Here is a 15,628-nt window from a genome sequence, read left to right on the forward strand (position 1 = left end):
GTGGAATCTGTCATCAGCTTTCATAAGCCACTTAATGTCTCAGTAGGCTCTAGATGCTATTGAAGTTGTTTCATCCCAACTCTTATGTCTCCTTGGTAGGCAGTTGCACTAAATCACCATCAGATGATTAATCAGGCTTAATGTTTTAGACAATGTTTCAGATTAAGACAGGTCAGATATTAAAGATCTTGAGAGAGAATGAAGGCCATGCTTATTCTGTTGTATGAATTGAACTCAGATTATCTGACCATACGTTCCTTTCTCCCTTCACATTGACAACATTTTGGTCCATGAAGCGAGAACAGAAATACTTTGAATATATCATGCCACTCCAAATTAGATGCACAAAACAGCAGTCAAAAATCTAGCAGCATGTTTGTAGAGGAAACTATCAATTCAGAATGGCTTTCACTATTCCACTATTGACTATATGTGTCACACATGCACAAGTGAGCGAAATAAACTTCAGGCTGAACACTCATAGATCAGCACACAAGATATTTTGGTTGCTCTTACCTACATTAGGTCACTTCACAGCAGTATACTTAATAAAACATATGCTGTGGGTCTTCCCCTTCTTTTTTACTTGGTTTTATGAGAGACACACAACAGACATCTATTTATATACGCTTTTTTTCTGCCACTAGATGCTGCCATTAATATAAGCATAAAACACTAAAAAGGGCCACAAACTACTTTTTCTGCACTCTAAACATCACACTATATTGTGTCAATTAAATGCCTCAGTAAGATACAGGTTAGAAAGGGAAAAAAATCTTCAAATAGCATAAATGCTAATTAAGCTGTGATTTCAAGTTTAAAACTGAACTGTCAGGTAATTAGACAGGTGATTAAACTTTCTTCAACTTCACACTTGAAAAGACATCAGATGCCTGCTTAGTCTCCACACAGTGATATGTGTCAATGATATTCAGATGTCAAAGCTCTGTTACTTTTAGGGCAACGTTCTAGAAGAGTAACGACACATATTTCTTCTGAAATGGCAAAAACTGGGCTCAAGAAGCACTGGTAAATCCAAAACCTGAGCCTCTTTTTGAACAGCAAGACAAGACTCACATGGCTGTTCAAACAGCTCCACATCTGTCAGGTCCTGTCCCACACTCTCTACGTGAAAGGACCCAAACACTGATTTCATGCACATCATGCTCACTTCAGTAAAGCATAAACCTCAGAGTTACAAACAACAAAACAGAACTGGAAAGCATGTTCAGATCATGAGCATGCACAGCAAAAGAAGCAAACACAACATATAACTTGGTATTTCCTTTCTTTTGAGTATATTTGTAGCCCTTTAGAGCCTCATTCTCTGAAGAATTTAGTTTGCCTAGAATATTCTTAAGGGTATAACGCAGTCTCAAATACATAAACACAAACAAAAGCAAACAACGAATAATGTTTTCAGCACAACACCCAAAACCTCTGATGGTTCTTGTCAGCTCAGAAAACACAATATTCTGTCATGATTTCAGGAACCATAGAACTTTACAAATTTTTAAGAAGTCTGAAACGGAGGATACCCAGTTAATAGTTTATGAACTAAAAGAAAAGGAGAGATTGGACCTCATATGTGCAGACCAGCCCCCCAGCCCCCCACCTCGGGCAGCAGCAGGCGGAGGCAGCAGTGTGATTTGCAGAGCCGGCTGCATTTGTCAGAGCCAGCTTTGAGTCGAAGGCAAAGCTCTCTGCTGGATTCTGTATTTACCGGTGCAGAGATGTAACTACCTTCTCACAGAGCTATTTCAACTGCATAGTACTTACTAATTCATTCTTCATGTTGCACTAAGGCAGCTGAAATACACCTTTCGGGCCAAGTTTTGCCCAGAACAGATGTATTTTCAAATCACTTATTAGGCCGCTAACAAGGCCTTAGAGGCTCACACACATTCAGGTGTCTCTTTATCAATGGCACAGTTCAATTTAATCCAGATAAAGAGCCCCTGGACAATTAACAGTTGACTAAAGTACAGTGGAGTCTCCAACTGGCTATCACATCACAGCAGAGAAAGCAATACCATTATCCATAGCTCTAGTGTGGTCCTCAGATATTGATTTTGCCTAACTGTTGTCAGTATCTTAAGAAGCCCGTGATAACAGTACAAGTAAGATGACAAACCCTTTTGAGATTATTACCACATACCACAGCTGCTCTCAAAAGACAAATCAAGAAACCCGTATTTCTGGAGACTGCAGACTCCTCACAGACCCACTCGTCACCCAGTTCTTCCCGTTAACACAAACTACAACGTGCGGTAGCATTGCACAGGGAAACACACTAACAAGCGTAAACTCCCTCAGCATGGTATTTATGACCGTAAGGGCAAGTGTCAACCTCATCAGAAAGATCCTCTGCATACAGCACAGCAGATCTATAAAAACACCAGGTCATCCAAACCTCTTTTTATTTCTAATGGTCAGACTTCACATTTTTAGAAATATAGGGCTTCTTTGGCCATGTTAGAATCAACGTTTTGTTTTAATAATTGCCTGAAAAAGAAGCCCATGTTTGATACTGAAATGATTTAACAACTGAGATGGCCAGAGTTCATCACTTACTGGACTCCGGGTCTGAGTTGCCGTCTCCTTCTGTCCGGCTGTTGGGTGAAGCTTGCTCATAGTACTCCTCCTGGGGGAAGCCAAGGGGCAGAGGGTGCGATGTGCTAGCACCGCTCGTGGGTTCGTGGTCTCCGAGCCCACTGTCACTGCAGCTTTCCTGGGAGCCATCTGGTAGGTGAAACGTGACACGGCGCTGAGGCTACAAGGAAGGAAGAAAATTATATGGTTTCCACTACAGTATCAGTAATTGCTTAATGCAACCAATTTAGGAAATGTATTATTTCAGTTATCTGCGGAAGACGCATTATCTAGAGCTGTGCACAATTTCAGGCTTTCATGAACAGGCAGCGTGCTTTCAAACCCGCTTCACCTGACAGCACTGCTTTCTTCTATTTTTTAAAAATGTAAGCCCTGATGCAAAATGAAAGACACCTCAAACTAAAGAGATTCTGTCAGACTTCACAAGTCTTTGGATGCCTTTTGTATATTGAATTGGAGATTTCAATCACTTTTTGAGGCTCAATTTATTTCACTACTCAGTTTTCTAGTTTTCAAAAAACATTTTCTTTCCCATTAAAAGCTGTTCCACACTTTTGGGCCTAAAAATGTGACACACTTCTAATGTTGTTTGATTCTTCTAAGGCAGAGAAAGAAGAAACAATAACAAGCCTTATGTATGTAGAACAATTTTAATAGATTTCGCATATGCATTAAACTAATGAATTAAAAGTAGAGGCCACTACTCTCCTTCAGGTATTTTCTCATGACTCCTTTGATTAGTATTATACCACAGACCTGTATCTTAATTGTAAAAGGCTGGAAGCTGGGAAACAAGAGAGCTGAAGAAGGAAAACATCACAGCACAGCTGTTGAAGGAAAAGCCAGGTGAAGTGAAGTACCTGATGCATCAGGCATAGGACAGGATTTTCATTACCTAAGTGACTCTACATGATTTAGGAGCTGAATAACTGAAATGCAAATCATTCCCAGTATTAAAAGAAAATATGAACAAAGAAATAAGTAGCTCTCTGCTTATTTCCACGTGTCTTATTTCCATGCATTTCAGAAACATGAAACATGAAGATTCAAAAAAAACCCCAAAATAACAATTTAAAATATTCTTAGCTTGATGTTACTCAAAATCCCATTTGAAAGGCAAGGCAAAACTTTCCAGTTCCAGAACTGCTGGGATTAGTAAAGCTGGAGATAATATTTTAAATGCAATTATGCAAAAAAGTATATACTATGTTTATAATGCAGCAGATGTTATCAGAGGTCCCTAGATATTTGTTTCCTTTAGGTGATGGTGTTGACAACCATCAGTTATATTAATTTTTCACTAAAAAGTTAAGTTCCTCCATTTTTCAAGATCTCTGTGTATTACTGTGTATTATTACATATGCCCACAGACAGCTGCTGTGCAGTATGGTACAGCCAAGAAAATGGCAAGATCAACTTTACCTATGTAATACCTGACAGATGTGAGTGAAAACTCTTCTCAAAAGCTACCAGTAAGAAATTCATGTCTTTCCCAGAAAAATCTGTTCTCGTGCTTCACCATTGCTAACAGAGAGGTTTTCTTCTAATGTCTAACCCGCTTCTTTCTTGTTACAAAATAAATCACTTCTTCAGTCCCATCCATCATGGTCTGGTTATTCCCACTCATCTTTCAGGCATTTGGCACTTTAGTCTACTTCAAAATAAACAGACCTTATTATTTCAATCTGTCGTGTGCCTTCTGATATCTCTTACTACTCCGCCCTGCACACATGCTCACACATGCTTCTCTGTGCACCGCTCAAAACTCGTTACAGAGCTTCAGAGCTGATATCTTTAAAGTGTGGAGTAGAGCAGAAGGTTCATTTCACATCTCCTGCAGGCTCCACTACTGCTTTGCCTTTTTCATGGCAGCATAACACGTTTTCCTTGCCAGCCACCATAATGCCCAGCTCCTTTTCTAATGGTCTTTTGCTAGTTGTCCCCTTCCTGGTTATTGCCATTGGTTGCTGGAGCCTACATGCGGCACTTGCTGGAGCCTACGTGCGGCACTTTGCATTCATTCTTCCTGCCATTCTGTTTTTCCAGATGATTTCATGTGTTTATCATCAAGTACACTTTGCCTTCCAGTCCTGCTTTCCTGTTTACCAAATTTGCAGATTTTAGACTCTCCCTCATTTGGCAGATCTTTGAGAGAAATTTGAACAGATCAAGCCAAGACATCAGTTGAGCTCTGAAAATCTGAACACAGAATGACTTCCCATCACACGGGATAGAAAGAGAGGACACCTCTCCTGTGACTGCAGGAGAAGCTTTACAGCCCACTGGAAAAAAATTCAGATAGTGAAAGGTTCACAGCTAACACTGCACAGCCCCACAGTCCATCCCCTCCCCCCCTCCCCCCCAGTTGTTTTTTTTTTTTTTTGTGTCACCACAAGAATCTTATTATTTAGCTGAAGAGCAAGCTGTCTGCAGCTGCTCCCAGGGCTCTCTGTAATGCTGGCTGGGACAGTGGTCCTGCTCCTCCACCACCTCTCTGATCTTTTTTCCCACCACAGGCAGAGATACATGGAACATGGAACGTTCAAAAAACAGATGGATCCACAGAAATTACTGATATGCCTTATCTTATTCTATTTCTTAACTATCAATTGCTTCTCATAGACCTACTCATGCCAGAAGTCTCAGTCAACTCTTATCTGAAAGTCTGAATAACTGAAGTTTTGTGGAGTTGATCCAGTGAAAATATTCCTGCAGCGTTTCTGATGTACTCCCCCCACATACAAAACTGCACCAAGATTGCCCAGAGGTATACCCACAGCATGTAGAAATGGAATATACTATTTCTTTGGTTCAAATGAGCCTGCTATTCACAGTGCCTATGAAAATCAACATTCATTGCATGAACTGTCTTGTAGAAATCACATATTTTGTGAGGTTTACATTGCCTTTGTGCTGTCTTGTGATGCCCACATGCTGTTTGGTACTCGTACTAGGTTGTATCTTCTCATCTCCAAGCTACCAGTGAATCTTAAGAATGAAGTATTCTTAAAATGTTATTAGCCCATGTTTTAGCATTAGATACCAGTACTAGCTCTTGCAAATGGTTGGGAATACAATAGTTTCTATTATGTGCAACTGGGATTCACTAACTTTAAACAAATGAGTATTTCTTTTCGTGGTTTGTTGTCAAAATACCACAAAAGTTCTTAAGCAGATCACAGCAAAGGAGACCAGAAAGTCACCAAGTCATTCTTTTAAGCTACGCCAGTAAGCAAAAACAAAAACCATACCCCAAACAAAGTTAAAAATCTCACTAACTAACCCTCATATTCAGTGAAAACCTGTAAATACTTAGTTACATACACTGAGGTGTTATTAGTAGGAAAGATAAAACCCATACAATTTAAAATAAACTGGTATCAGCTAAAGGCTCATGATTTTTAATTTGATAGTGTCCCTGTATGTCACACCTGATAACACTGATGACAGATCACTTTTGGAAGAATTTATCAAGATGAAAAAAACCCCAGTTATTTCTCTATGTGGCAGTGCTGCCATTTTCTTAATTCAGGCAGGCATCAGACAATGATCTGGAACAAGTAATTCTAATAAAATTTTGCCAAAAGCTGGGACTTATCTTCTGTCACAATTATTTTGGAAATTTCCTCCTTGAGGCATTTAAATTTCAATTTATAAGATTACAAAATATCCTCAGACTCCAGCTGCTTTTCTATTTATCACCAAAGGGAGTTAGCACCGACAGTAATAGAATAACAAGGATTATGGTTTGTTTTATTTATTTGACTGACAGTTAGGATATTTTTTAAAAAAGAGAGAAATGCAAGCAAACCCATTATATATTCTTAGTGGATTTTGAAAAAAATGATGTAGGAACTTGTAATATAGACAATTAGACTGATAGAGGAAAATGAAGTGAAAAATTTAGGAAAAAAGTACAGTAGCATATAGTTTCTCAGACATATTTAACAATATTAAATTACTCTTTATTGGTATGAAAAAAGAATTTTGCTTCCAGAGATGTCATGAACCCAGACACAAATTCTGTCAAAGGTCTCACATAGCATCCACTGCATTTTGTAAAAGCACTGTGTGTCTGGAGGGATCAAATTATCTCAGAAAACTGCAAACCTTTTACCCTCATTATTGAAATTTATATGAAGACTGATCAAAGCCCCAAACTATTCTGTGTTCAATCTTTCACTACAATAATTAGACTGTGGCAGTGGGAATAATAAAAGATGAGTCTAAGTAAATAGCTTTGGATACACTGAAGGGATGATTTCTGGAATTATACACCAGGGGTTAGCCAATTTATAATCAAAAACTGAAAAAAAAAGGGTAATAGAAAAAGCAGCAGATATCAACTGAGGAACATTAAACTATTAACCTTATTATCTTCATTCAATGAAGCAAATTAATATCCTTTTAAAAGGAGATCATAAAGAAAAAATAATACTGTTTAAATTATATTGAATTAATTATATTATTTAGATGATACTTCTGACTTAAAACAGACCTTATTTTTGAGATGCTGTGAGATAGCATAGACGTAAAAGAATAGGACTGCTTCAGTATTTCTCTCCACTACTAACAGCCAGTGAATAAAGAATTAGTAAAAAATATTGTTTAACTTTAAGATCTAGATTTGCTACTAACATTCATTTTCTCAGTTGCTTATGTCTCTCAAATGCTAGGAAGGTATGAAATGCATGCCTTAACCAGACGATGAGTACCTTTAGTTAGGACCAGTACTTCTCATTTGTTAAAGAAAATCCCTAACCAAACTATAAGTTCCAGGTAAAATCTTTTATACTGAACTACCACCTTCTGTTCCAGACTGACTACCTTTTGTTCCATATGCTTTGATTGAGACACAGCTATTATCAATGTAAAATTCTCAGCATAACATAAAAAAAACCCCAAACAAACAACAAAACCCACAACAAACCAACAGTTTGAAAGGATCCAACTACAAACCCAACGGGAAACATGTTTTTGTGTTGAAACTCATGAAAGACAAGCTTGTGGTTTTTTGGTTTTGTTTTTGTTTTTTTTTCTTTCCTTTCCCTATACTTAGTAGTGTACAGCATAGCTATTGTGGCCCAAACAGTTTGTATCAATTTTTTTATAAGTCTGTATTTCACAGACATACTGCAGCCTACAGCATTAAATTTACCAATAGTGATCTGTATTTCTCTAGGAGCATCTATGCTGAAAACTCTTGGTCACCAATATTGCACACAACTAGAATCACTACTATAGTCACTTTTTCTGATTTAGGAGTTGCTTTTGTATAATTTCTTCAATATGGCCTGCAGTGATCCAGTGATCCTGCACAGGAGTGTTTGGTTTTTTGGTTTTTGGGTTGGTTTTTTTTTTTTGTGTGTTGCTTTTTTTTTTAAGAGCAAAATGAAGGGCTTGTCTTCTAGAGAAGGGAGAGAGGTAGCATGCATCAAAGTGACAATATCCAGATGATTACAGAAGTCCAAGCTTAGTGGACATTAAAATCAGTGTTTTCCCTATCTCACATGAAAAAATAGTGCCCTCAGCTACTGCCAATACTATTAGTCTTAATTGCATCTCATACAGTTCAGGCTGTTTGAACAAGCCCTTCTTTTTATTGAATGATTTTAGCTGTATCAGCTACTGTCCTATCTTTATTGATCGCGTCCCTTTCAGCTGCTGATTTTCTATACAATTGTCAAACATATCTACTTTTTTTCAAGTTTACCATATTTACCCTTTTACATATTCACAAAACATTACATTTTCAGCTATTTAAATAATCAGAAATGTAGTATCATCCTTTTGACATCCTTGTTTCTAGTCCTCCTGATATAATATTAAGAACTGGTATCTTACATCCTCACTAATTATTAATGGAAAATACAGCATCTGGCCTCCTTCTCAAGAAGAGAATGCTTTAATAAATACTTCAGAGTTTTCCTCACCGTGATTAACAATCTAACTGTTCCATTGTAGTATGTGAGATAGGTACACAGTTTTAGGCTTTCACTTATTATTGATTTAAATAACTCCTCCCACTTTACTAATTTATTTGGATGCAGGAAGCATTATCTATTAATTTCGAAGAGGCAAGTAAAACTCGGCTGATTGCACAGACAAATGCAAATTCAATATGGATAATTATCCTAGGCAGATTGTTTTTCAGTGAAAGAATTACTGCCTCCACAGCAAAACAGCGGAGCAGACGGTGCCCCTTTACCTGCTCAAATGCAAATTACTTAAAATTGTCAGATCTCGTAGATGGATTCACTCACACAAAGAGCTGGCTTGAGTGATGAGAAATAATCTTGCAAGACTATCTTGTAACTCTACCACACTCACTTACTCAGGGTGCCTTTTTAAAATTATACTTACATGCCCCTACAGGCATTTCTTGCAGGCATGTAAAACTGCACCTAACTGATAAGCAAAAATGTCATGTATTGCAGCTATTGGCTATTGCAAATGAATAATTCTGTGAAACCCTTTTTCATGTGGGTAAGGCACAAAATCTTTTTTAAAACCACCTACTTTAAGAAGCAAATTTTCGCTGATGCCATTTCTCACTCAAGTAACTAGAAGTTACGCCGATACTCCCATCCTCCTTTTGCGGCACAGAGGTCATGGAACAAACTCATTAGGCAAATCATAGCTGAACAAAAAGCATTACAGACCTGGAACTTCACAAATTTCTGATTAACAACCTCAATGGGTATTTATTTTCAGACTCTAAGCCTCATTGTACCAAAGAGTATATCTCACATGACATTTCCCAGTGACATGTAACAATTACATTGTGTTTTCTGAGCTTCTTGAGATAACAACAATGAACTGAAATAAAAAAGCAAATAAAACTGAAAATAACATTTAAAGCTTGTCAAACATTTTATTTAGCTTTTGAAAGGCAGTTATTGTATGCTAACTAGATGTCAAAATGAAAGCTGAAAGCATGCTTTTTAAAGTTTAATTCTTGTAAGTCTTCAATTTGACATGTGATTAAATAAAAATTACACATGAAAGTTGCACTATGGCTGTGCTGTTACTAAGGTTGAGAAATAGGAAAGCCTCAATTCTCATTGTTTTTTTAATACATTCTTCACTTTCCAGGTTATCATCTTTGATATTATTATCTTGAATGCTTGATTTCTGATAGGCAAAGCCATTTTAGTTAAAATAACTTAATAATTAACAATAATACAGAAACATTTTGGTAGTAATTTACATCACTTCTGACCGCTGATCCAACAACATGGATCTTTATTAGCAGAAATGGTAAGCAGGTGTTATTACAGTTGTGAATATTTCTTTTTCAAGTAACACAATTACCTAGTATTTTATCTGTGTTGATACTGAAATAGAGTAAATTTATACTTTCATAATTGTACATAGCACTCTATCTCTAACTTAATTCTGTTAATTTATACATTTCAGTTGTGGCTCAGATAAACAGATTTCATCCTTGTTCATGAATAACAGTATAGATTTATTGAATAAAAAATGTTGTTCCAGTGAATTACTGACCTCCACCCCCTACTTTTGCATCACAGCAGTCAAGGCTAAGCCATTAAGTTCAAGTGTGATGAGGTTATTAGAGCTACAGAGACCTAGAAGAAATCTCAAGAACCTTATTCAATTTCCATTTGCAATTTTTTTTCTATTCAGTTTTTCATTTAAAGGTCAGATCTTTCTGAAGCAATACACATGCGTATAACTTCACAAGCCATCACAAGTGTTCACTCAAAGAGGCTTGAAAATGTGTCTCCATCATTTCTAACTAACAAATGAAGCTATTCTTATTAGTGTTTCCCAGAAAAAGGGACTTTTATCTAATTTGGTTCTGTGGGTTGAAAGCGTACTGAATTCAGGAGAAAACCAGAAACACATACTTTTAGTACGACATGTTCAAGAAGTATTCTTAAATAGTTAGACACAAATAGTTCTGCATCACTTTAGTTGCATTTCACGCTATAAAATAAATTTTGGCTTCACAGAACTTTTTCCTGCAGGTGTGGATAGGATATTTGAGAGGGATGATTATTAAGCAGGTCCTGTATAATACAGACATGGAACAACTTTACGTTTCATATTCAGATATGTAGTTGTCAAATGTTGCCAAGAGCAAGTTGCAGTGTAAGCTTAGAAGCTGAAGAGGCTGAGATGCCTCTTGAATAGAGAGAACGGAAGACAGACAGACAGATCTTCTCAACTTCTTCTAAAAATAACCCACATATTTTTTTGATCCAAAGGTTTCTAGACGACATTTCCACCAATTTTTACATCATTTACAGCAGCCCTCCAAAGTCAAGGCGACTATGCATTGCTCGGGGCCCCCAGCGAGAAGCCAGCCCTTACTATGCCCTGATAAAGAACGAGGTTTTCTGCAATATCTCCCAAAAAGGATGCCACACAAAAATTAAAAAAATAATTTAAAGTGAAGGACCTTTTAAATGAGTAGAAAAGCAGCTCTTTGGCATGTCACTATCTCACTACACTTGTTATGACGGCACACCTTTGTTAAAACAGCATTTTGTTACAGTGGCAAATCTATGACATTTGATATCAGATGTTTTATTACCTAGAATGAGAACCGATGATAGTAAAAATGGAAGGATGAAACTAATCTATTTTATGCAGCTGTCAAAAAAAGCATCTTGCTCTTTCTGAAGAAGAGAAAGAATAGACAAAAGATTGCTCTTTTACTCAAACTGGGCTTTCACGAAACTCGCCTTGCTTACAATGCAGTGAAAGAATTCTTTTTTCTGCTCTCTGTATCAGTATTTGCTTGCAACATTTATCTTTTTGGCCTTTAGCAAATATCCTTTAACCACCCAGGTTACCCATTCTTAATTTTAATTGTACAGTGTGTTTGCAATCTGAGGTCACCTATCTAAAGTACATTCTCATGGCAACCATAATTAGTCCACCTGTAGGTGAAATGATTAAGGAAGAGGCAAGAGAATACAAGGAAACCTGCTGGACTGTGTAAAATAAAGCTGTAGGCCAAAATTTACAAGAAGTGATGCAGTTTATGCTTCATTTGCTTTGTAGAAAGCAAAATTCCAGCATTTCGCTATGCAGACTTTTATCAGCATTATACTCTTTAGTGGACGCCAGTGGTCCAGGACAACCTTCCCTGGATCAAGAAAATTTTCACCAGAAAATGTACCACTGAGAAGAACCAAAGAAAGCTTCCAGGGCCAAAACATGTACCCTTAAATTGCCTTTCCAATTGTCAGATGAAGTTTTACTCTAAATATAAGAAATTATTCCATATACTGAAATAAAGGATTTTTTGACTGGGACGCTTTGCTTTCTTTCAGTCTTATGTTACTGAAAATAGAAGGATTCTATGTGATAAATGCCACTGTGAACACGATTGCAATACTTTGGTTTTATTTCACATATATGAAATATCCACTTTTCTCTCCAAGTTGTTTTAAGAAAAAGCATTATGTTTTATTTTATTACAGTCAAAATATCTCCCATCTGCATCACTATTTTCAAGCTTAACTTAGAAGAGTTATAATGAATAACTTTTTACCTGTTATTTATAGTAGAATACATGAAATATTCAGAATTACTAAAGTGAGTTGAGCTACACGCTACTAACACATTCTTAAATGGATGTCTGAAATACCTGTCTGTAAATGGGAAAAATTCTACAAACTGCAATGCTGCATTGTGTCATTGATCCTTTGCTGCTACAGAGAGATGTCTCTGGAAAAGTCCTTTCAGATAATCCGAACATATAACCGGCTTTCAGCATTCACCACTTGTATAATTTCAGTAAAGCAAAATATAAAGCCATTAGCTTTCCCTTGTTGCTCAAACCTTTCTAGCTTATTTTCATATTCACTGTGGCCACCCTTTAGGACTATTAAGATTACTTACTCATCTTTCTTCACGGAGCAAAATATACACTACTGAGTGCCGAAGGACCGTGGCATACAGCAGCCGGCACACAGGGACACCGCAGTGCTGGGCAGGAGAACGGGGGGGGGGGCTCCAGCCGCAGCCCTCGCAGCACCGCTGAGCCCCCCAGGGTGGGTGGCCGGCCCACGGCCCACGGCCCTGTCACCTCTGCTCCGAGACCACCACCACAGCACGGCTGGAAGCCCAGGCCCAGCCTGGTGAGGCCCAGGCGCCTGGTGAAGAACCCGGCTTCATAAAGCACAGGCCCGTGACCTTGAGCTGTTTTCCTGGGGTGTGGGAGGAAGCACGCCAGCCTAAGCCACCTCTGCAAGCAGAAGGTGAAACAAGTGAAGTTGCTTACTTGGTAACTCAAGGAGTCAAGAGAAAGCTATTAGTGCAAAAGTACATAAAGTACCAAGGGAAAATGGGAGAGAAGTCAGCAAAAGTGAGAACGGGGCACCTGCAGGGAGCCACAGAGGCCAGCTCCTCCTCATGGGGCTGCCGGCCACACCGCCTGCCAGGCCTCCGCCAGCAGCTCTGCGCGTACCCGTGCTCTGCTCAAGCAGCTTAGTCCCAGCCACTTACTGTATAAACCCCAAAACAACATTATTGCGTATGCATAAACAGCATAAGCCTGAGTCTGAGTCCCTGTGTCTCTGGAAAGATGCCCAAGTATGAGTGCCCCAAAGAGCTGAGAAATGCAAGGGGCTGAGAGGGAAGGCCAAAGGCACATGCAGCTCCCTGGCTGCCTTCGGTGCCCACCGCTAGTTCCTCACCCGCCATGCAGAAGATTAACACTGCCACCACCTTTACTTCAGGATTATACAAATTTCATGTAAAGCTCAGTTAAATCACAGGTAAATCTTATTCTCCACACAAGCCACACTGAACTTGCAACCTATAAATCTGCAATACTTTCACAACCCTGACACCAAGGAGTAGATCAGGAAAGGCAACTTCTTTCTCTAGTTGATCCAGAAAAGCATGAGAGTGCTGAAATCCCTTGTAACATGCAGTCATGCAAAAACAAATGCAAGGCTTCAGGTCTACAGTGTATTCTTACTGTAGTCTTTACTCGGGAGAAGGCAAATTGCTGTAGGTACCTGAGAACCAGGGAGGACGTCTGAAGTAAACCAGCAAGAAAAATGTGTGTGGAAAGGTAATAACATTAATGTCAGCAAAGCTGGCATAAATCTTGTGGGCAACAGGCATACACTATGGGCCCAGCTATCATCCACACACAGCTACACGTGCACGCGCACAGACTCACATTCCTGTATGAATTACACTATTGAATACCCATGGCAACTGCCCTGGTTGCTCACCCTGAAATCGTTGTAATGCATAAATTTTCCCAACTAAAGAATTCAATTTAATTCTACTCTTTAAGATATTTCTTAGTGTTTTCTTATTTTCATTGGCATACAGCATCTGTGCTTTGCACAAAACAAAATGCTCTTCACACATTTTCCAGGCAAAATGTGTAAATACAAACTTGCAGCATTAATTATGTTCTTTCTCCTACTGTTTTTAATTAATTTGACCTTTGGTCCTATTTTTGTCAATTCAGAAGGCATACTGCAATCAGAAGAAAGCTACGGTGTAAATATTCTATTCTGCAAGTCACCAACTAAATGAGTAAGCAATGGAGCAAAATCTATAGCATGCAATTAGTATTATCCTTTTTTTTTTTAACTTCACAGAACTCATTAATAACTTTTAGTAGGTAAAATTGAAGCTAGGAACCCTCCTACACCTTAGGCGTATTATATTCTACCTTTGCACAAAAGAAATTCTTTTGATGTACTGGAAATCTTATTAATGGATTCACCAGAAAAGAAGCATGTAAGCTGGCAGAAGCAATTGCAAGAGGTAAAATGAATGTAAATGACAGATGAAAGAAAATTTCCATGCCGTTCAGATCAATATAAACAAAAGTGCTGCAGCAACCACAGCACAGAGATGAAGGGAATTCATCAAACTTGTATTTCAGATTATTTGTCCTGTTCCAAATGCACCCTCTGTGTTTCCGAGCTATGTTCTTCCTTTACCCAATTAATACTACATTAAGATGCACTCCTGCAGGGGCTTTTTCCTTATGTTGCTGAATTGAAGTTTTTTTTCAGTGCACTCAGATATGGGAGGGGGGAGTGTAGAGAATAGCTTCTTGCTATTAAATACTGCCATTTGGAAAGCCTGTAATTGCAGCACTTAATAATTTTCTAAATACTCTAAGCCAGAATTAATTATCCCTGCTATTATTGCAGAACTATGGATCATATATTGGGTATGATGAAGAGAATGTGTGATAGAACACTTTATTGTATTCAGTGCATGCAGTGGGTGTGCAAGGCACTTAAACTATTAGAAGCAACAGGCTTCTCTACTTCAATTATATCACAGTATGATCATCAGGTATCTACAGAACCAGCTTTGCTCATTTCATGCTTTTTGTTGATGCCTAATTAAACACTTAGTACCTTTCTTTATACCAGGGACTAATCATCAATTTTAAAAGAATCCTACTTTATTTAAAATTGTATTGGTTCTTGGTGAAGAATCAGAGGAAGGTAAATGTTTATTGTTAAACAGCTTCCATTTCAACAGACTTTGAAATGTATTTTCATTAGTAGACAGAGAGCAAGGCACATCACAAACTTCAGCAACCGCCTTTAATGCAGTGAATTCTGCAGTCATCTAGCATTTTTCTATGGTATCGAGGAATCAAAAATATCTGTAGCTACTGTTATAACTAATTGTTTAAAAATCCCTTTATGCAGAAGCTGGGTGAATGTAGGAGGGGTGGTGGAAATGGGAGGAATAGCTGCAGAACTGGTTGTAGTGTTCTGCAGTAGAATTACTAACTGAAATGTATAAGACATTCAAATATTTTGAGATACGTAACAAAGAAAACATAAACATGGTATTTACAAGGGGGAAATCAAAGCCACAAAGAGATGAAGTTTCACTTCCAGAACACTGGATTCAGACCTTTGCGCAGACACAAACTAAAGTGACTTTGATTTCATTCTAGTGTGTCAAAAACAACAACAAAAAATTTTACAAAAACTATCAACCCCTCTACAAAAGAACCCCGATGCCTGTCTGAGATTCA

General features: G+C 38.0%; 1 protein-coding gene across 2 annotated transcripts in view; it reads right to left on the reverse strand.

The window, feature by feature from the left end:
* The window catches only part of PCDH11X (protocadherin 11 X-linked), a 508,533-nt gene that overhangs the window by 137,924 nt on the left and 354,981 nt on the right, over window positions 1-15,628 (reverse strand). For both annotated transcript variants that reach the window (XM_027785685.2, XM_013298578.3), the window contains one exon: window positions 2,575-2,773. In XM_027785685.2, coding sequence (XP_027641486.1) covers window positions 2,575-2,773 — 199 coding nt within the window. The remainder of the gene's footprint in view (window positions 1-2,574; window positions 2,774-15,628) is intronic.

This window comes from Falco peregrinus, chromosome 13 (assembly GCF_023634155.1).
Source record: "Falco peregrinus isolate bFalPer1 chromosome 13, bFalPer1.pri, whole genome shotgun sequence".
NCBI classification, from domain to species: domain Eukaryota; kingdom Metazoa; phylum Chordata; class Aves; order Falconiformes; family Falconidae; genus Falco; species Falco peregrinus.